At 33.8% G+C, this 19,774-nt stretch overlaps 1 protein-coding gene across 1 annotated transcript in view; it reads right to left on the bottom strand.

Annotated features, from left to right (window-relative positions):
• The window catches only part of LOC103495131 (uncharacterized), a 34,546-nt gene continuing 14,772 nt past the window's right edge, over positions 1-19,774 (bottom strand). The window contains exons 5-11 of the mRNA XM_008456598.3: positions 1,879-2,019; positions 1,715-1,771; positions 1,364-1,502; positions 1,178-1,276; positions 703-899; positions 448-489; positions 1-365 (exon numbers count right to left, since the gene is read on the bottom strand). Of these exons, the coding sequence (XP_008454820.2) occupies positions 204-365; positions 448-489; positions 703-899; positions 1,178-1,276; positions 1,364-1,502; positions 1,715-1,771; positions 1,879-2,019 (837 nt within the window). The 3' untranslated portion in view covers positions 1-203. The remainder of the gene's footprint in view (positions 366-447; positions 490-702; positions 900-1,177; positions 1,277-1,363; positions 1,503-1,714; positions 1,772-1,878; positions 2,020-19,774) is intronic.

The following is a 19,774-nucleotide window of genomic DNA, read 5'->3' as shown; positions in this document are numbered from 1 at the left end:
TACAAGGTAAGTTTTTAAGTAACATCCAACATAATTGACATTAAAATTTTGATAATCTATAATATTAGCTTAGAACCGACATTGTATTTATAATGTCGGTTTTTAACCTATATTAAATACCAAGTTTGTACTAGTGATAAGAAAAACAAACAATATATTGTAAAGAACAGAGATTATACAGGCAAGCAGCTAGGCAACATTCGTTACAATTCATCTTTTCGAGGTTGTTTATCATCATTGAAAAGCCAGAAGAACCAATTGAACAATGATAACTTACTTGATTCAAGCACCTGTGTTGGTTGTTCCTCGTTTAGAGTGCACAACTTCTTAAAATCATGCTTAAGAGAAGGATCCACAATTTTGTCCTAAAAAATATAATAATTTTAAGATCATTATTACGTAGTAATAAAATCTTTGCGTAAATCAAAATGGAAGCGGTAATTCTACCTTGAATATGTTGAAGGGACAAAAGTACGACCCATCACAACCCTATTCATTGAAAGTCAAAAGATTTTGTTACCATACTAACTAACAAGATTAATTACTCAAAGAAACCAAATGAATACAAAGATACCTATATTGCAATGTCAATAATGACAAGACATAATTAAGAACAGAATTTCATTCTTAATGGAAGTGAAAGCATGAGCTATGAATAAGAAATAGTGATACGAGACTACGAGTGATTGTAAGGGCGCTAACCGGCATTGCTATGGGCTCTTCATTATGCAAGACTTGAACAAAGTACTCGTCGGATGAATCAGCAACAGGACAGCTATAGAGAACCAACATGTTATTCCCAGCAAAAGGTGAAACATTGCTTACCTTCCAGTTTCTAGTAGCTGGAGGCCGAGGAGGAAGTTCTAAAGGCTGCTTCTTTTGGATTTGTTTATAGAATCCTGCTATATATTCAAATAACAAAAAGAAAGAAAAAAGAGTGCTTTGGTCAGAAAAAAAAAAGTGTGTAAATGGATCTACAAATATAGAAAAACACATCGGTGATAGTTTTTATCACTAATACTTCTACAACCATAAAGTCTATATTACTAATAGACTCCAAGAACTTATAAACATAAATTTTGTTAGATATGTAACTTTTCTTACAATATGTTGTATTTGCTAATCCTGTGTCTCATCGGTATATTTGAAACTTCAAAAAGAAAAAAAAGCATTTTACCTTCTCCTTCACGGAAGAGCCCAAGCAAACATGTGAATGGAATAACAGTTTCAGCATGAGAGAAACGAAGTCTTGCCTTCTCATAAAGCCTTCCAGGATCTTGTTTTTCCACAAAACAACAAAGTAGATATAACTTCCATACCATATACTAATTAAGGTGTGTCATGTTTGTGTATATATAGATACCTTGTTTGGCTTTGATAGCGTTCTTCATGGATTCAAAAACATCTTTCAATAAATGAACTCCCATTCTATAATTTAATGGATTGCCATAACCCTTCAACATAAACACTTCTATATCGTCTGTCCACTCCAACAAAGCAACCTGGGCACACACAATGGATCTAGAAATTTTGTTAACAAAAGAAAAAATTCAAAAGTAAATACATGCTAAGATGGGAATTTTAACTAGAGACCGAAGGTTTAGAGTTTAGGGTCTTTCAGGTCTAATGCTAAATCTGTCAGGCGGACACAAATTGTATGTACCAATTAACATGATAGAGTAAATAATAAAGTAAGACCGATAATTCACAGTACCTCGGAAGGGTTGAACAATCCACAAGCTTGATTTGTTTTGTTCAATAAGGATGCCTCCTGGTAGTTAATTAAGGACAAGAAAATTCCCATTTTCAATATCCTTGAACCTCAATATTTTATGAGGTACTATGACATCTCATATTTTCTAAGTATATGAAAAATACCTGCTTACAAAGAAACCAAAGAGATGAAATGTGTTGCTGAGTAAAATTTAGACCATAACGTTTTGTGAGTGACTTAGTTATATCATGGAGTACAGGTTCCTTAAGCTTCTCCACTTCAGGTTTCTGTTTCTTTTTGTATTTCTGCATTATTGAAAATTGATAGTCATGAATGATAGAAACCAATTAATCACTATTGGATAAAAAAATTCTGAAAGAAAAAATATAATATTATTTTATTCTCAATTGCATTCTCACATTGATTAATAAAATATAATATTATTTTATTCTCGATTGCATTTCAGATTGATTAATTTTGAGGGTAGAAGTCTCTTTTTATACTCATTTTTTGAACAATGGGTTTGGGCCCTTAGGGCACCCAAGTTTGAGGAGATAGACAAATGTGGATAATATATATATATATATTGTTTTACTAAAAAAATTTCTTCCGACTTTCCAAAATGTTAAAACATTTTTTTATTTATTTTCATTAAGAAAATTAATTGATATTAACGTTATTAACGTTTTACAATATTCTTACCGTTTCACTCCCACAATTTTCTTCCTCATTACTGCCCCACGTTTTGCTCTCACCATAAATTTGTGACCGTTGACCACCCCTCATCTATCACTATATATATCTCAGTTTTCTCTCATTCCACACACACACACACACACACACACACACACACACACACACACACACACACACACACACACACACACACACACACACACACACACACACACACACACACACACACACACACACACACACACACACACACACACACACACACACACACACACACACACACACACACACACACACACACACACACACACACACACACACACACACACACACACACACACACACACACACACACACACACACACACACACACACACACACACATAAAATCATTCATCTCTTCTGTGATATACTATCTATATTAAACAAAAGTTTCCGAGGAAAAGTGTGTTTATCGTTTGAGTGTTTCTTTATTACTAGTTGATTTCCATGTAAAATCAATTAAAGACGAGAGGTTGTTTTATACTGGAGACGACGAAACTATTATCTGTTTGCACAATCGAGAGCAGAGCCGCGAAACGTCTTAAAAAGAACGTGTTTCGTGACTCAGTCGTCTATTAACCTCGTTTTTTGTAGCTTCTATTCTAGTACTGATCTGCTTTGTTGTTTCTATTCTAATTCCTACGTAGCAGTTTGCTGAACTGACCAAGTCATGAGTTGAAGATCGAAGTGTAACAACAATTTTAAGACGATACCTTTTCTGTTATGATGGCCAGACAGTTTCAATCTGAATTGATGTCTTTCGATCTTAATCGATCGTTCCGATTTGAAGGAGCACACTTCAAAAGGTGGAAACAAAAAATGCTATTTTTCTTACGTTGAAGAAGATGGCTACCACATGTACTACTAAGAAGTTAAAAGTCCTAGAAACAAATCCTACGGAAGAACAAAAGGAACTCACCACATGGACAGAACCCAATTTCATCTATAAGAATTTAATTTTTAATGGACTTACTGATGAATTGTATGATTATTACAGTACCATGGCTACTGCAAAAGAAGTATGGGACGCGCTACAAAAGAAGTATGATACTAAGGAAGGGAGATCAAAGAAGTATGTTGTGAGTCAATACTTGCGATATCAAATGACTGATGACAAATCCGTGGAGGCACCATCACATGAAACCCAAAAAATAGCCCATGAAATTATTAGTGAAGGTATACCACTTGACGATCAATTTCAAGTTGTTGTTATTATTGATAAGCTGCCTCCACTATGGAAGGATTTCAAGAACACTCTAAGGCACAAAACCTAGGAGTTCTCACTGGAAAGCCTAATCATGAGATTAAGGATAGAGGATGAGGCAAGGAAGCATGATCAAAAGAAGGAGGTGAATGTTATCCCCCAAAAGAAGCCCACTGTAGTTTTAAAATTGGATTTGAAGCTGAAAGGAAACAAGATGAAACATGGATCTAACAAACATAAAACAACCCCCAGTCCAAAAGTACGATACAAATATAACTGTAATAAGCCTGGACATTTAGCTAGAAATTGTAGAAACAGGAATCGTCCAGCTGCGCAAGTGAACCTGATAGAAGATGAGTTAGTAGTTATGATTTTTGAAGTTAATGTTATTAGGAGGTCTGAAGATTGGTGGCTAGACACTGGTGCATCCCGCCATGTCTCCTACGACCTTAGTCCTTTTAGAAAATATAATAAGGTTAAGGATAAGAATATTCTTCTGGGAGATCATCACACAACCAAGGTGTCTGGCATTAGAGAAGTAGAACTGAAATTCACATCTGGCAAGATGCTTGTGCTGAAGGAAGTTTTACATACTTCAGAAATTCGAAAAAATTTGGTCTCCGGGTATCTTCTCGACAAGGCTGGCTTCACACAAACCATAGAATCAGACTTGTTTACCTTAACTAAAAATAATGTATTTATGGGAAAGGGTTACGCTACTGATGGCATATTCAAGTTGAATTTGGAAATTAGTAAGAATTTATCTTTTGCTTACATGTTGTCTTCTTTTATGTTTGGCATGCTAGAATTTGTCATGTTAATCAAAGGCTAATTAGTAACATGAATAGGTTAAATCTTATACCTAAGTTATCTTTGCATGAATTTGAGAAATGTGTGTGTTGCAGTCAAGTTAAGATAACAAAAGCCTCACATAAGTCTGTAACTAGAGTAATAGAGCCTTTAGAATTAATTGATTTTGACTTAGGTGAATTTTGTGGCACATTAACTAGGAATAGTAAAAGGTATGTAATAACCTTTACAGATGACTATTCTGACTACTCTTTTATTTATCTGCTTAAAATTAAAAGTGATGTCTTTGACATGTTCAAGGTGTTTGTAACTGAAATAGAGAATCAGTTTAACATAAAATTGTTAATTATGTCCTTAATAGGATTCCTAAATCCAATAGTCAAACTTCACCATACGAATTCCTTAAACATAAAACACCAAACTTGTGTTATCTTAGAATTTGGGGTTGTCTAGCCTATGTTAGAATATCTGATCCAAAAAGAAGGAAACTAGCAAGTAGAGCCTATGAATGTGTCTTCATAGGATACGCTAAAAACAGTAAAGCCTATAGGTTCTATGACTTAAATGGTCAAACTAGTGGGGGCTCAACTTCAAGTAGTCTACCATCAATTAGGATCCAAACCCAAGAAAAGAAAGTAGAACATGAACCTAAAAGAAGCAAGAGAGCTAAAACCATAAAAGACTTTGGAAAAAACTTCGAAATGTATAACATAGAAGATCCAAAAGATCTAACAGAAACTTATCCTCAGTAAATGCCAATTTTTTGGCAAGAAGCTATCAATGATGAAATAGAATCTCTTGAATCCAATAGAACTTGGCACCTAGTTGACTTAGCTCCTGGCTGTAAAGCAATAGGTTGCAAACCTGATGGATCAGTAGATAAGTATAAGGCAAGATTAGAAGCAAAAGGATTTAGGTAGAGAAAAAACATAGATTTCTTTAATAATTTTTTTTCGGTCATTAGAATCACCTCAATTAGAGTGTTGATATCTATAACTACCCTGAACAATCTTTTAATCCATCAGATGGATGTCAAGACTGCCTTCCGAAATGGTGATTTAGAAGAAGAGATTTATATGGAACAACCTAAAGGTTTCATAGTTCACGGTTAAGAATCCAAAGTTTGTAAACTAAATAAATCCCTCTATGGCCTACAACAAGCTCCCAAGCAATGGCACGAAAAGTTTGACAACTTAATAATGTAAAAAAGATTCAAAGTAAATAAGAGTAACAAATGTATCTACTAAAGACTGAAGATAGGTTATGTACTATCATATGCTTATACGTAGATGACATGTTAATCTTTGAATCAAACTTGCACGTCATAAATGATGTAAAATCTATGTTGAGTGTAAACTTTGACATGAAAGACTTAGGAGAAGCTAATGTAATCCTATTGGGTTTTATGTCTTAAAACTCGTAGATAGTAATATGATCAAGTGACTATTATTAATAAAGTGTTATTATTATATTTTCAATAAGTGTTATTGATTTTATTATTAGTTTTGTCTTAATAACCCAAATCCAATAAACTAACATCCTAAGCTGTTTGATGAGTCTTGAACAGTATGTAAAGTCATACAGGGATCAATGTTCGAGATCAGTCTAAAGGATCTACAGTATAAGGATAAGGTTGGGTACATTATCCTGGTAACACTATGGATACGGCTCACTTTGTATTTGATACAAATGCAATAATTGAACGTATTCGTGTAGGTGACATGCGAGTTAGGGTAGCAATGAGTTTGCATAAGACCGGACCACGAAATAGTAACCACTAGATGTAACTCCGTTAACTAGTTGGGTTTCTATTTCATTAGGATGACCTAGGTCAACTTAGTCTTAATTCTGAGTGTATTATGAACTTCTGTTTGTGAGGGATTGTCCTTTAATTTGTACAAGTGAGAGTGAGGAGCTGGGAACATTTTGGGGACAAGACTGAGTGGGGGAGCTGGGAACATAATCACACAAGATGGAATTCACTCATTTCCTACTAGGTAAGTAGATAAGTGTTCCCTTAAATGGTATCTCTGGGACTTAAACAAAGGGTCCTACCCTCTCTATGGCACAAAAGGGGTTTATGTTTAGTTGTTGGACCATAAACAGGTTGTTCATTAGAGGAGTACTAGTATTTAAGGACTAGAAGTAACCTAGGGGTAAAACGATAATTTGACCCAATTGGTGTTATGAACACTTGTGAAGGACTAACTTACTGGTATTGGTCTATATTTATGGACACAGAAATATATCTACAGTGAGAAGAGTTCAGCTGTGAGTCTTTAGTAGAGTGTACACACATTTAACAAATATTGATTAATGTGGTTAATGAGTTTAGCCAATTAATCTCATATCGTTGTAGCTTCTGATCTGTAGGTCCATTAGGTCCCCTTCCTAGCTCGTAAAGGGTAATAAGATTTAATTGTATTGGTTATAATTTGAAATGTTCAAATTTATTTTGGGAACTAATATAACGTATGGTGATACATTATAAAATAAAGTTTATATTTTAATAAAACTTTATCATATAAATTTAATTTTCGATATGATTCAAAATTAATTTATGAGAGAATAAAATATTTGGATAAGTTCAAATATTAATTTAATGTAATTAGATTCATATTAAAACTATAGGTTAAAATATAACGTGTATATGATACATATTAAAACTATAGGTTATGAGAGAAATTTATATTTGAATATGATTCAAATTTGGATTAAATTAAATATATGATATTTAATTTGCAATTAATTAATTAGAAAATTAATTAATAGTTTAGTTTAATTTTATTTAATTAAATTTGATTTAATTTAATTACATAAAACTATAGGTTATTGTGAGAGGTATTTATTTAAATATGATTTAAATGAAATATTAATTAAATTTGATTTAATTAATTAATTAATTAATTAATATTAATATTATTTTAATAATAATATGTTATTATTAAATTAATAGGGAAAGTAAACCAGCTTGTACCCCTTATGACTCTAGTGTTAAATTATTCAAAAACACTGGTGATAGTGTTAACCAATCCGACTCTGCTAGTATCATAGATAGTTTGAGGTATGCTACTGATTGCACTAGACCAGCTTATGTTGTAAGGTTACTATGTAGGTTTACCAACAGCCCTAGTCTAGAACATTGGAATGCTTTAGAAAGAGTAATGAGATATCTTAAGAAAACCCAAAACCTTAAGATTACATTATAAAATGTTTGCCGTTGTATTTAAAGGTTCTACCGATGCTAATTTAAACTCCCTCTCAGATGACTCAAAGGCTACAAGTGGCTATATTTTTAATATAGAAGGAGGAGCTGTTGCTTGGAAATCCAAGAAACATACAATCTTAGCCCAGTCAACAATGAAGTCAGAGATGATAACACTAGCTACTGCCAGTGAATAAGCAAACTGGCTTCGAAGCTTGCTATCAGAGATTCCCACATTGAAAAGATTGATACCAGCCATACTAATCCATTGTGATAGTACTGCAACTATCACAAAAGTTTAGAACCGTTATTATAACGATAAGAGATGACAAATACGTCATAAGCATAGTACCATTAGAGAATTGCTCATTATTGGTGCAGTGATAGTGGATTATGTATGGTCTGATGACAACTTGGTTAATCCTTTGACGAATGAACTAGCTAGAGAGATGGTTTTTAAAACCTCGTAAAGGATGAGACTCAAGTCCATAAAAGTTTGAATTACCGTGAGGTAAACCCAACTTGAAAGACTGGAGATTCTAAGAAACAAGTACAATGGGTAATAACTGATCACAAGTAATATGACGAGAATTATGCTAAATGATTAGGAGTTTCATTCTTATGATTTAGTGATTAGCATGACATTCTGAAGCGTATGAAGTGAACTTTGTTCTTAATGAAATCTATACTTGATATCAAGTAGGGTACCTAGCTACAAGAGTACTCTTGGTAGATTCACCTTTGTGAATGTGGAAGTGAGGGTCGTTTCTATGAAATTTTGGGCAGATTTCTAGAGTGTTCACAAAACCCGGATATACATGTAAGGCCATAAGGCACGGGTTATTTTAGAACTTCACTCAAATAATGTTAGAAGTAAAGTTCAAAACTACGAGTTACTTTACAATACTTTAAACTATTGTCACTACGTAAAGGTTCAAGTCATCAAACAACTTTACTTAAGCACTGAACTATAGAGACAAAACACCGATCGATGAAAATTATTTAAAAAGTTTTCAAGTGGGGGACTAATAGTACACATTTTTCAAGTAAGGGATTATTGGATGAAAATTTTGTGAAAGGAAACTAAAATATTATTTTATTCTCAATTGCATTCCCACATTGATTAATTTTGAGTGTAGAAGTCCCTTTTTATACTTAATAATTAATAATGGGTTTGGACCTATAGGGCACCAAGTTTTGGAAAGATGGAGAAGATAGGCAAATGTGGATATGTCTATATCTCCATACGCGCGTGGCCATCCGTCGGTCGAGAAGAGATAAAATAATATATTTTCTTTTTACTAAAAAAACCTCTTTTGGCTTTTCAAAATATTAAAATGTTTTTTTTATTTATTTTCATTAAGAAAATTAATTGATATTAACGTTTTATAATATTATTACCGTTTGACTCCCACGATTTTCTCCCACATTACTGCCCCCACGTTTTGCTCTCACCATAAATTTGTGACCGTTGGTCACCCCTCATCTATCACTATATATATCTTAGTTTTCTCTCATTCCACACACACACACACACACACACACACATATATATATATGTAAATCGTTCCTCTCTTCTGTGATATACTATATGTATTAAACAAAAGTTCTCGAGCAATAGTGTGACTGTCGTTTGAGTATTTTTTTTATTACCAGTTGATTTTCGTGCAAAATCAATTGAAGACGAGAGGTTGTTTCATCCTAGAGACGATGGAGTTATAATTTGTTTGCACAGTCGAGAGTAGAGCCACAAAACGTTTTAAAGAGAGCGTGTTACGTGACTCAGCGTTCTATTAACCTCGTTTCTGTTTTGCAGCTTCTATTCCAGTATAGATCTGCTTTGTTATTGTTGTTCTAATTCCTACGTAACAGTTTGTCGAACTGACCGAGCCGTGAGTTGAAAACCGAAATGCAACAACTACCACTAATTAATTAATCAATAACAACATATTAAAGGCTTGAAAATATAAGATTTTGGTATTTGCTGATATATTTCATCGATCAAATATGGATAATACAAGGGTACTTACACACGAGGAGATACCTACAAATAACAAATATACTAGAACAAACTAAACCATCTAAGATTATAAGAATTATGTTTACATCACCTCAATCTCAAGTTGGAGGGTAGAGACCAACTTAAGTTTGCAGTGCAACTGGTTGAAGTGAGGAGGGGATAGGGCTTTGGAGAAAATGTCGTCAAGTTGCTCGATAGTGGAAACTCATTGCAGAAGAACAATGGAGTTCTGTAAATGATGTCTAACAAAGTGACAATCATTCTCAATATGATTTTTTCTCTCAAGAAACACATAATTATGAGCAATTTGAATCGCAATGCGACTATCACAATTGGGAATAGTGGATGAATCTTAAGGGACCCCTATATCTACAAGGAGCCAACGAATCCAGAAAGCCTCTGAAACGACATCAACAAGAGCACAATATTCTGATTCAGTGCTAGAATGAGTGACAACAGTTTGTTTTTTACTGCGCCAGGAGAGATGGGAGAATTACCTAAATAAAAACAATAACTTGTGTTGGACTGTCAATCATTTGGATCGCCAGCCCAATCAGTATCAAAGTAACCAGATAAAACTAAGGATGATTAGGAAGAAAACTAAAAACCATAACCCATAGTGCATTTAATATATCGAAGAATACGAAGCACAACCATGAAATGTATACTGCGAGGAGCGCAGTCATGAAATGCATAGGCAATATCGAAACGAGTCACAGTTTAGCTAGTATATATAAGATTGCCAACAAGTTGTCGATACAGAGTAAAATCTTTAAAAGGAATTCATTAAATGGGTTGTCAAGCGAACATTGGGATCCAATAGTGTTGATGACATGGTAGAGTCAGTAATACCATAACGATTCAAAAGATTAGAGATATATTTTGTTTGAGACAACTAGTATCCATTGGGACATGAAGTAACTTGAACGCCAAGAAAATAACTAAGGGGTCCTAAGTTTTTCATCTCAAATAACTTTGCAGATTAAAAATGGCTTATGGATCATCTCCTGTAATACTCATGTTGTCAACATATAAGAGAGAAGAAGAACAATACTCTTAGGACTATAACGAGTAAATAGTGTCAAATCATGAGCGCTGGAGATGAAACCTAGTTGAGTGACTGTGGAACTGAAAGTTATAAACCAAGCTTAGAGGGGCTTGTTTGAGTCTATATGGACATGTCAAAGAAGACACACTTTCTAGGATGGGGGTGAGGTGTCAAGCAGTGGCTTCATATATACCTCCTCAGAGAGAGTGTCATTAAGTAAAACATTTTTAACATCAATTTGAAAAAGGGACCATTGTTTAAGAGTTACTACAACAAACAAACTTTGAACAAATGTCATACAGGTAACTCAAGTAAATGTTGCCTCATAATTAGTACCATACTCCTTATAATACCCTTTCACCACTAAACTAGCTTTATAACGTTTAATGGACTCATTAGAGTTGGTCTTGATTTTATAGATCTATTTACAGGCGATAGGCTTTTTGTAAGAGGTATCATTAGTCAACATATTCCTATATATAGGTCCTTTCTAAAGTCTGAAGTTCCTCATGCATTTCTTGAGAAATACAAAAGGGAAGAATAAATAGGCAACATGAGCCTTAATAGGAAAGGAAAGGAAACTAGGTATAATAATTTACATAAATATCATTGGAGCTTTTAACATACAACAAACCCCTAAATTTTAACACTCCCCCTCAAGTTGGGTCTTATTCACACTTACGTCCCTTGGTGAGAATATCAGAAATTTGTTGACTTAAGAGAATGTAAGGAATGCATATGATGTCATTGTCTAGTCTTTCTTCAATAAAGTGTCTATCAATTTCTACATGTTTAGTTCTATCATGCTGGACTGTGTTATTGACGATGCTAATAACAGCTTTATTATCATAGAATAATTTCAAAGGCACCTCATAGTTTTGATGAAGATCAGACAAAACCTTCTGTCACCAACTCTCCTCACATATCCCCGAACCCATTAGCCTCAATACTATAAGAACAACCTTGACGCTTGTAATTTAGAAATACTTGACATTTCTAATAAAAATTGTCAAGTAAAATGAAGAACATCAAGAATACCAAAAAAAGCGGAAAAATACATAGTTTTCTATTTTTTTTTCAACACTTGATAGGTTGAAAGTGTCAAGTCTAGTTTTATTTGCTTGAAATTTTCTAAATGTCAAAAATTACCTATTTCTAAATATTTTATTTTCATTTTCTCTAAAAATGTTTTTCTTCTTTTTCCCCTAAATTTCCTTTCCTTTCATTCTTTCCTTCCAAATCGTGTCCCACCTCTCGGCTACTTGCTCCCATCGCCAAATGTCAACGACTCTAGCTTCTTGCACTGCCACAAGTTCATGACTCCGCCTCAAGTTTCACCACTTGTGACCTTCTCAGCGACAAATATGATCGAGGCTATCATCTTTTTTGTTTTAGATTTAAGAGTTTGGTACCATCCTTCTATTGGGTAAATGTTCGTATGGGTCATAACTGTAATTGTTTTCTTGTAGTGTTTTTTTATTCATTCAGAAATCCAAAAAAAACAAAGACGGGCTGTAGGGGTGTAAACAGGTTGGGTTGGCAGACATTCTCAACCTAACCCATATTTTCGGGTTGGTTAAAATGGCAACCCGAATAACTCGAATTAATTTTTCAACCCAACCAAAAACATAGTATGGGTTGGGTTGTCGAGTTGTATTGTTTTTTTTTTCATTCCTAATGTTTGTAAAGTTTAAAGTTGTTGTACCTGTTCAACATTCATAAATTTAAAATTTCAAACATATATAAATTCAAAGAACTACATGATCGTGTGAATATGATCTAAACGATCGTTTAGCATGGTCAACACAATTGTTTACATTTGAAGCCCTTTTTCCATCATTTAAAAAGAACTACACAATCATGTGGATATGATCTAAACGATCGCTTACCTAGTCAACATGATTGTTCAACATGGTCAACACGATCGTTTAGATTTGACACCCTTTTCCCATCATTTAAAAAGAACTACATGATCATGTAGATATAATCTAAACGATCGCTTATCTAGTCAACACGATCGTTTAAGTTCTTCTAAGAGAGGACGTTGAAACCTTAAACTTGTGCATAAGTATGATGAAGAGAGGGGAATGCCCCCTCCCATGGTTGTTTTTTATCCTCGAGAAGGGTATGTGAATTTGCACAATCCTATATATTTTTTCTTTTGATAGGAACACAACTCAATCTATTCATACATGGTCACAAGTATATTGTGGAAGCATATAGGTTTATAAAGGACTTGACCATTACAGAGTATACTGGGGATGTTGATTACTCGAAAAACCGTGAATATGATGATTGGTATAGTATGATGACTTTATTGTTTGCTACTAACCCATATAAAAGCCTTGTCATCTGTCCCGACAAACACAATAACATTGCTCATTTTATAAATGGAATCAACAACCATACACTGTAAGCTCAACAATTTCTTCATTTCTTGTCTTAATTTGGTGTTTGAGAAGCCTAAGAAGAACTAGATTCCTCATTTTATATGTTTCTTTTCCTTGTTTTCTCTCTCTTCTGATTTGAGGCTATGTCTCTTCAATGCAGGGATGACAAGAAAAAGAAAAACCTTAAGTACATAAGGTTCAATGTAAATGGTGAAAGTAGAGTTCTACTAATTGCAAACAAAGATATATCTAAGGGAGAGAGGTTGTAATTATGACTACAATGGATATGAGCATGAATATCCCACTGAGGATTTCATGTAACTTTTTAATCCTTTTAATGTAACGTTTTCTTTTTTCTTGTTTTCTTTCCATCATTTGTTCATATGGTAGATTTTTTGGGCTAGACATATATTTTGTTCATATTAGACATAGAGCAAGGTAAAACAATTCGTTCATATGGTAGATTTTTAGACTGTTGTAAGTATGTAATGACCAACTATATGTATGGTTCAATGATATATGCAATTTGTTAATTAGTTCTTTGATGGAAAGTTTGGATTGATTTAAGAGACTTAAATTGTTCAATTAATATGTGTATTTTAGCAAGCCTTTAACTAAAAAAAAAAACTCAATGGAGGACACTTTTTAGAGTGCTTCTCTCTCTAGATGAAATGCTACAGTGACTCCTCCTCTTCCAACGACAGCAAACGTTAACATGGACGCTAACTGACATCCTACAAATATACAAATCTATTCAAATACCAAAATCATATACTTTAAACCCAACATTGATTGCTAGCCTTCACTCTTCCATTTCTTCCCTCTTCCCCACCAATCCGAATTCACCTTATTATTTTTACCTGACCCTTCCACTGCATTTCAAGCACTTAATGCTAGTTTACCATACCATAAATCAAGCTTGAAACAAGTGCTATCCTCCAACAACTCTTACAACATGTCTTTATCCAAGCTTCTCCCGCACTACTGCCAAGTTGAAAGAAAGGAATATATAATGTCGCTAGACAAAAGATCAAGAAGCACTAGATTCCTGATCACTAATGTTGGTCCCTACAAGTCCTTTTCGATTATTATAAATCTGGAAGATTTAGAATGGCTAAAAAATTCTTTCAAGACTCTGATAGCCACACCAAAGGACAAACCGCTTCTTTTAGGAAACGAGAGGTAATGGTCATTGCATGTTGCTTAGCAAAACTCAAAATAGAAAAGGAAACCTAGTCGAGGTTTTTAGAGGTTGACGATAGAGGCAGATGTTGTATTCTCATACCAAAAGGAATCAATAGAATATGATAGATATCCTTCCTAAACATGCTATCCTATAAAGCTGAAGTATAATACAAAAAAATCATACTATACAGGCCAATCAAGCAATGAACCTTATTAAAATTCAACTTTTGACTCATTAGCAGACTCAAGGAACTCAAGGCGCTCATATGCAGATGTTCTCTCCTCAGACAGTTCTAGTAGATCCAGCTCTTTTAGAAGTGAGAAAGAGGAAGACACAAAGTTTGATGAAAAGGTCCTTAGGGACAAAGAAACAGAAAAAAAAAAAACAAAATTTGATTGGGAAAAAATAGTAATCATAACAGGGAGATGTTTTCATTGGCATAAGATCTTTGAAAAGCTAAGGATTCAGATTGAAGCAAATTCAGCTACCAATCCTTCCACGCCAAAAAAAGTTCTTATTTTCTTCTCAGAAAAGGACCATGCAAAGCTCTTGTGCAACAATAAAGGCTAGAACACTGTGGGTAAATTTGAAAAATGGTCTCTATTTGAACATGTTTACCCAAAACTGATTCCCAACTATGGAGGATGGACAAAGTTCAGAGGTATCCTCCTGAATATGTGGAATATAGACTCTTTTACCGAAATCGACAATGCCTGTGGAGGACTGATAGAAGTCGCAAAAGAAACTTGTAGAAAAATTGATCCTCATTGAAGCAAGACCTAAAGTTAGATACAATTACACTGGATCCCTCCCAGTACAAATAAACATCACTGATGAGGATGGAAATATTTTCATAATCCAAATAGTCACTCATGCTGAAAGAAGATGGTTTACAGAAAGAAATGCTAGAATCCATGGTACTTTCACTAGACAAGTTACTGCAGACTTTGATGAGTACAATCTTCATGCATAACAATATAAGTTCAATGGAAATTAAGTCATACCACTAGAAAAGAAGGCCACGATGAACAGATGGAGGACAAAATCCAGTCGAGAGAGGAAAACCTAGCCAAAAAGTTTAAATTTGGATTACACAAGGTCCAAAGCCATAATCATTTCTAACAATTTTGATGGTGGCAGAAGCAATGATGTGAAGCTGAAATCTGTCACAGCTTGAAACCTGGATAAAGGAAAATGCATCATGATTCAAAACGACAACACATACTGCCAACAACCATTTTCAAATCCAAAAGAAAGGTTTCCCATTCCTAAAAACAAGACTTTCTTTTTCAACCCAAAAAACACCCCTGCAAAGCCCATCAGAAAAAAAAGCCCATCCATTTCCGTCCAAATTAACCCAACTATCCCCTTACAAATCAGCCCACCCGAACCAAAAGCCACCATAAGAAAAAAACCCAAAGTATGCTTGTAGAGTGAAAACCTCCAATCAAATAATCAAAAGTAGTCTTGTGAGTGGTTTAAAATCACAAGTCTTTGAAGCTACTTTGAACAAAAAAAAAAAAAAAGGATCAAACTAGAAGTGGACCTTGGTAACATCTCTCCTCTCTAAAATGACGTGGAGATTGAATATATATCGAGCCCGGACACCCACATGAACTTTCCATTACAATACTTCCCTACTAAATCTGAAATCATTCATGATAGCCTGGGACCATTAATTGTCATTGAAGAAGAAGAACAGAAGGAAGACCATTGGATCAAAAAAAAAAGAAATCAATGAAGATATTTTTTACGCAACATCTTGTGATATGGCTTTAAGAAAACAATTTGAAGTTAGCTCCATCTGTTAACATGAATCCAAGCTCTTCAGGTACTCAACATCAAGATGAAAACAAAAATGATTCGGGCCTTGAGCCATCGGGGTTAAATAGTACTCCATGAAAATTATGATATGGAATGTAAAAGAGTTAGGCTCTCCCTCTAAAAGAGTCCAAAATAAGACGTAAAATTTCATCTTACTCTTCTAACTTTGTTTATTTGACTGAAATTAAATTACGCTCCATTAACAAAGCTTTGATCAAATCCATCTGGAGCTCTATTGGCATAAAATGGATTTATAAAAAATCTAATGGCAAATCCGAAGGTATTATTTTGATGTGGGATGGCCTCAAACAAAAAATCGTAAATTACATTGAAAGAAAATTTTCCATATCTGCCAATGTTTCAAATTCTGATGGATATAATTGGAGGATTTCGGCTATCTATGGTTCTGCTAAAAGGAAGAATAGAAAAGCTTTCTGGAAAGAAATTATCTAATTTAGCTAGTGCATGTGTTCCAAATTGGCTGATTGGTGGTGATTTCAACATTATTAGATGTAGCAATAAAACATCTTCTAGAAACCCTGCTAGAAACAGCATGAGCAATTTAATTCCTTTATACAAAGATACAACCTAATTGATCCTCCTCTTATAAATGAAAGATTTACTTGGTCTAATCTCAAAAGTCAATTTGAGCTCTCATGAATTGGTCGTTTCCTTTACACGACACAATGGGAAGACAGATTCACCAACCACTACAACAAATTATTGTTTATAGTTCCTTCTGATCACTTTCCTATAATTCTTGGGACATCAAGTCTTTGTTGGGGTCCAGTCCCTTTTCGTTTTGACAACAATTTGACTTCTGTAAAGAATTTCCACAACAGTTTACAAAGTTGGTGGAATGATACATCTCAACTTGGTCATCCAGGATATGCATCTATGCACAGACTCAAAAAGTTAGCTCAAAAAGTTTGAAGCTAGTAGATCTCTAACAAAAAAGCATCTAAGCAAGATACTAAATTGTGGAAAGTTGAGATTGATAAAATTAATGCCTTATAAAATCATAATTTGATGACAGAAACAGATTGTGAAAGGAGAAAAACTTTAAAATCGAACATGGGTAACTTGATCCTTAAAGAATCCCAATATTGGGCGTAAAGAGCTAAAAATATTATGGCTAATGGAAGGTGATAAAAATTCTAGCTTCTTTTACAAAATATGCACTGTCAGATAAAGAAGAAATTTGATTTCTGAGACTTTTTATGAAAATGGACTAAATGATGGTAATGAAAAATTTGATTTCTGAGACTTTTTATGAAATTTGATTACTGTCATTGTTTCCTTCATTTTCGTCACTCCACTCGCCGTGTTCTATCTTCCTCACTACTATTTCGCTTACTGTCTTCCATCTCTCTTCCTCTCTATTTCACTATTTCAATCTTCCTCATTACCCATTCATCTCGCCATCATCCCTTCCCTTTCGCCTCTTAATCTCCAAGTAAATTTTGTCTCTTTAAACTTTTAATTTCTCCATTTGATTGACATTCTAATTTACATCACATTTCTTTTCTTTTCTTTCAATTTTCAAAGCAACAACTTAAAGAAAAACACAGAGTTTCCTTCAATTTCCCATAACAACAATTTCTTCATTTAAGTCCATTAGGGTTTTTAACCAACCCATTATTTTTCTTTTTAGTTCTTTTGTGTTCATGATTGCTTTTTGAGACATTTCAAAACCTATAGTAGTTTTTATTACAAAGTAACTTTTGGTTTATTTTATATGTACAGTATCTTCTAATAATGCTAGAGAAATTTAAGAACAAAGTTTAAAAGCATCATTTTAGATGTTTTAAAACTTGTTAGTGAAGGTTGGCATTTTGGTTGGGAGAGTCTAATTCTTTAAAAAGTTGTGTAATTTTTCATTTTTAGAACTTAAATAAATGTGATAATAATACTGGAGGTAGAGATCGCTCATTACTTTTTTCTCATTTCCCATGCTCCCAAGAAGTTTTGCTTTGAATGAAACCTATAGTGGAGGAGTGTGGAGAGAACATAACTATGAAGCAGTTTGAAAGACCATGTTTGGAAAACACTAAAGAGTGGCAAGGTAAAAACATAAATTCATTCTTCATTTTCATTCTAGCTAAAAAAATGTCAGACCTTATCTTTAATTTACCTTCTTTGCTTATAAAAAGATAGGATAATGTGTAATTTGATAGCTATGCTATTCTATATTACCTGTCTATTTCTCCTCAGATCTTCATCAATAGGAATATGCATTTTTTACCCTTTTCTTAGTTGAAAAATTCTTTAATCCTCCTACTTTTTTGATTGACTATATGAAACTATCCTCTCTTTATTTTTTTTATGCTCATGGAAGGCACACAAAAATATTACATGATTCTTTCTTCTTGTTTCATTTTCATCGTTTGCTAGTTAAAAACTCAAGGCAATCAAAGCTTCTAGAGTAGTGTTTAAGTTAAGACAATGAAAACACATGGAGGATTCTATGCATATGCTTTTGTCCTAGAATATTGACGGTTTAAATATATGGACCAAAATTCAGGTTACTTACCTCCCTTATATGTAGCAACAATTTAAATTGGATGCTTTTTTAATGTATATGTGAAACTTTTCTTTTACTTAATTATCATCGATTTGAGTTCTATAAATTTTATTTTGTTCATTATATATGAAAATATTGATTTGATTAATAATGTTTTAAAATTTAGGGTTTGATATACGTTTTTTTAATGTTTTGGGAACTCTTGATGTCATTTGTATGTTGTCGAGAGTTTCTATCTCCCAACGTCGTATACTATGTGTCAGGAGTTTCCAAGAACACATGATGCTTTCTACTTGTTGTCAGACGTTGGTTATGTCCCGACGACTAAAATATCATCTGAAGATGATCTTCCGATGCATGTTTTACCATTTTTTGACAATTCCAAGTGTTGGAAAATTATTATTTTCTTGTAGTGTGTTAAGAGAGTAGAACTATTAGGCTCTAAGGGAATCACACAGTTAGGCTCTTGATCACTTACACTCTTCCCCTGAAGTGGACTAGTGGGAAAGAAAGGTCGGTCTTCAAGGAAAGTGACATCCATGGAAACAAACTACTTGCAAGAAGAAGGATGGAAACATTTATAGTCCTATTGGTGATGAGGATACCCAATAAAAACACAAGCCTGAGAGCTCGAGGCGTGAACTTGGTCTAGTTAGGGGCAATGACTATGAACATGGGCAATGCAACCGAACACACAAATGGGGACTTTATGAATAAGATAGTGTAAACCTCCTATTATTCACACTTATAAAAAAAGGGGTAGGAAAGTAAATGCAGAGAACATCAACGATGAAGGAATGATGCGAAAGGAGATCGTGCAAAGTAAGGCCCAAGGAAAGGAAACATAAGGAGAGCTATAAATATGTCCTTATTGGGATAGGGTAGCTAGGTAAATTTTTTCGATCCATTTCGATGAAAGGTTGTTGTAGCTTTGAGGTATTTTCCTAGTCTCCTTGTTAAGGAGCTGGGTAAACTTTATTGTCATTTACTTATTTATTTCATCTTGAGACTGTTTGTTATCTTATTTTGGCTGATATATATATAAATAATCAAAGCACCGCCTCTGTTTTAGCCTCTAGGTTAGTATTTATTCGTCAACTATTAAGCCTCA

This window comes from Cucumis melo, chromosome 10, assembly GCF_025177605.1.
Source record: "Cucumis melo cultivar AY chromosome 10, USDA_Cmelo_AY_1.0, whole genome shotgun sequence".
Lineage (NCBI taxonomy): Eukaryota > Viridiplantae > Streptophyta > Magnoliopsida > Cucurbitales > Cucurbitaceae > Cucumis > Cucumis melo.
This window is presented reverse-complemented; position numbering and strand designations above follow the sequence as displayed.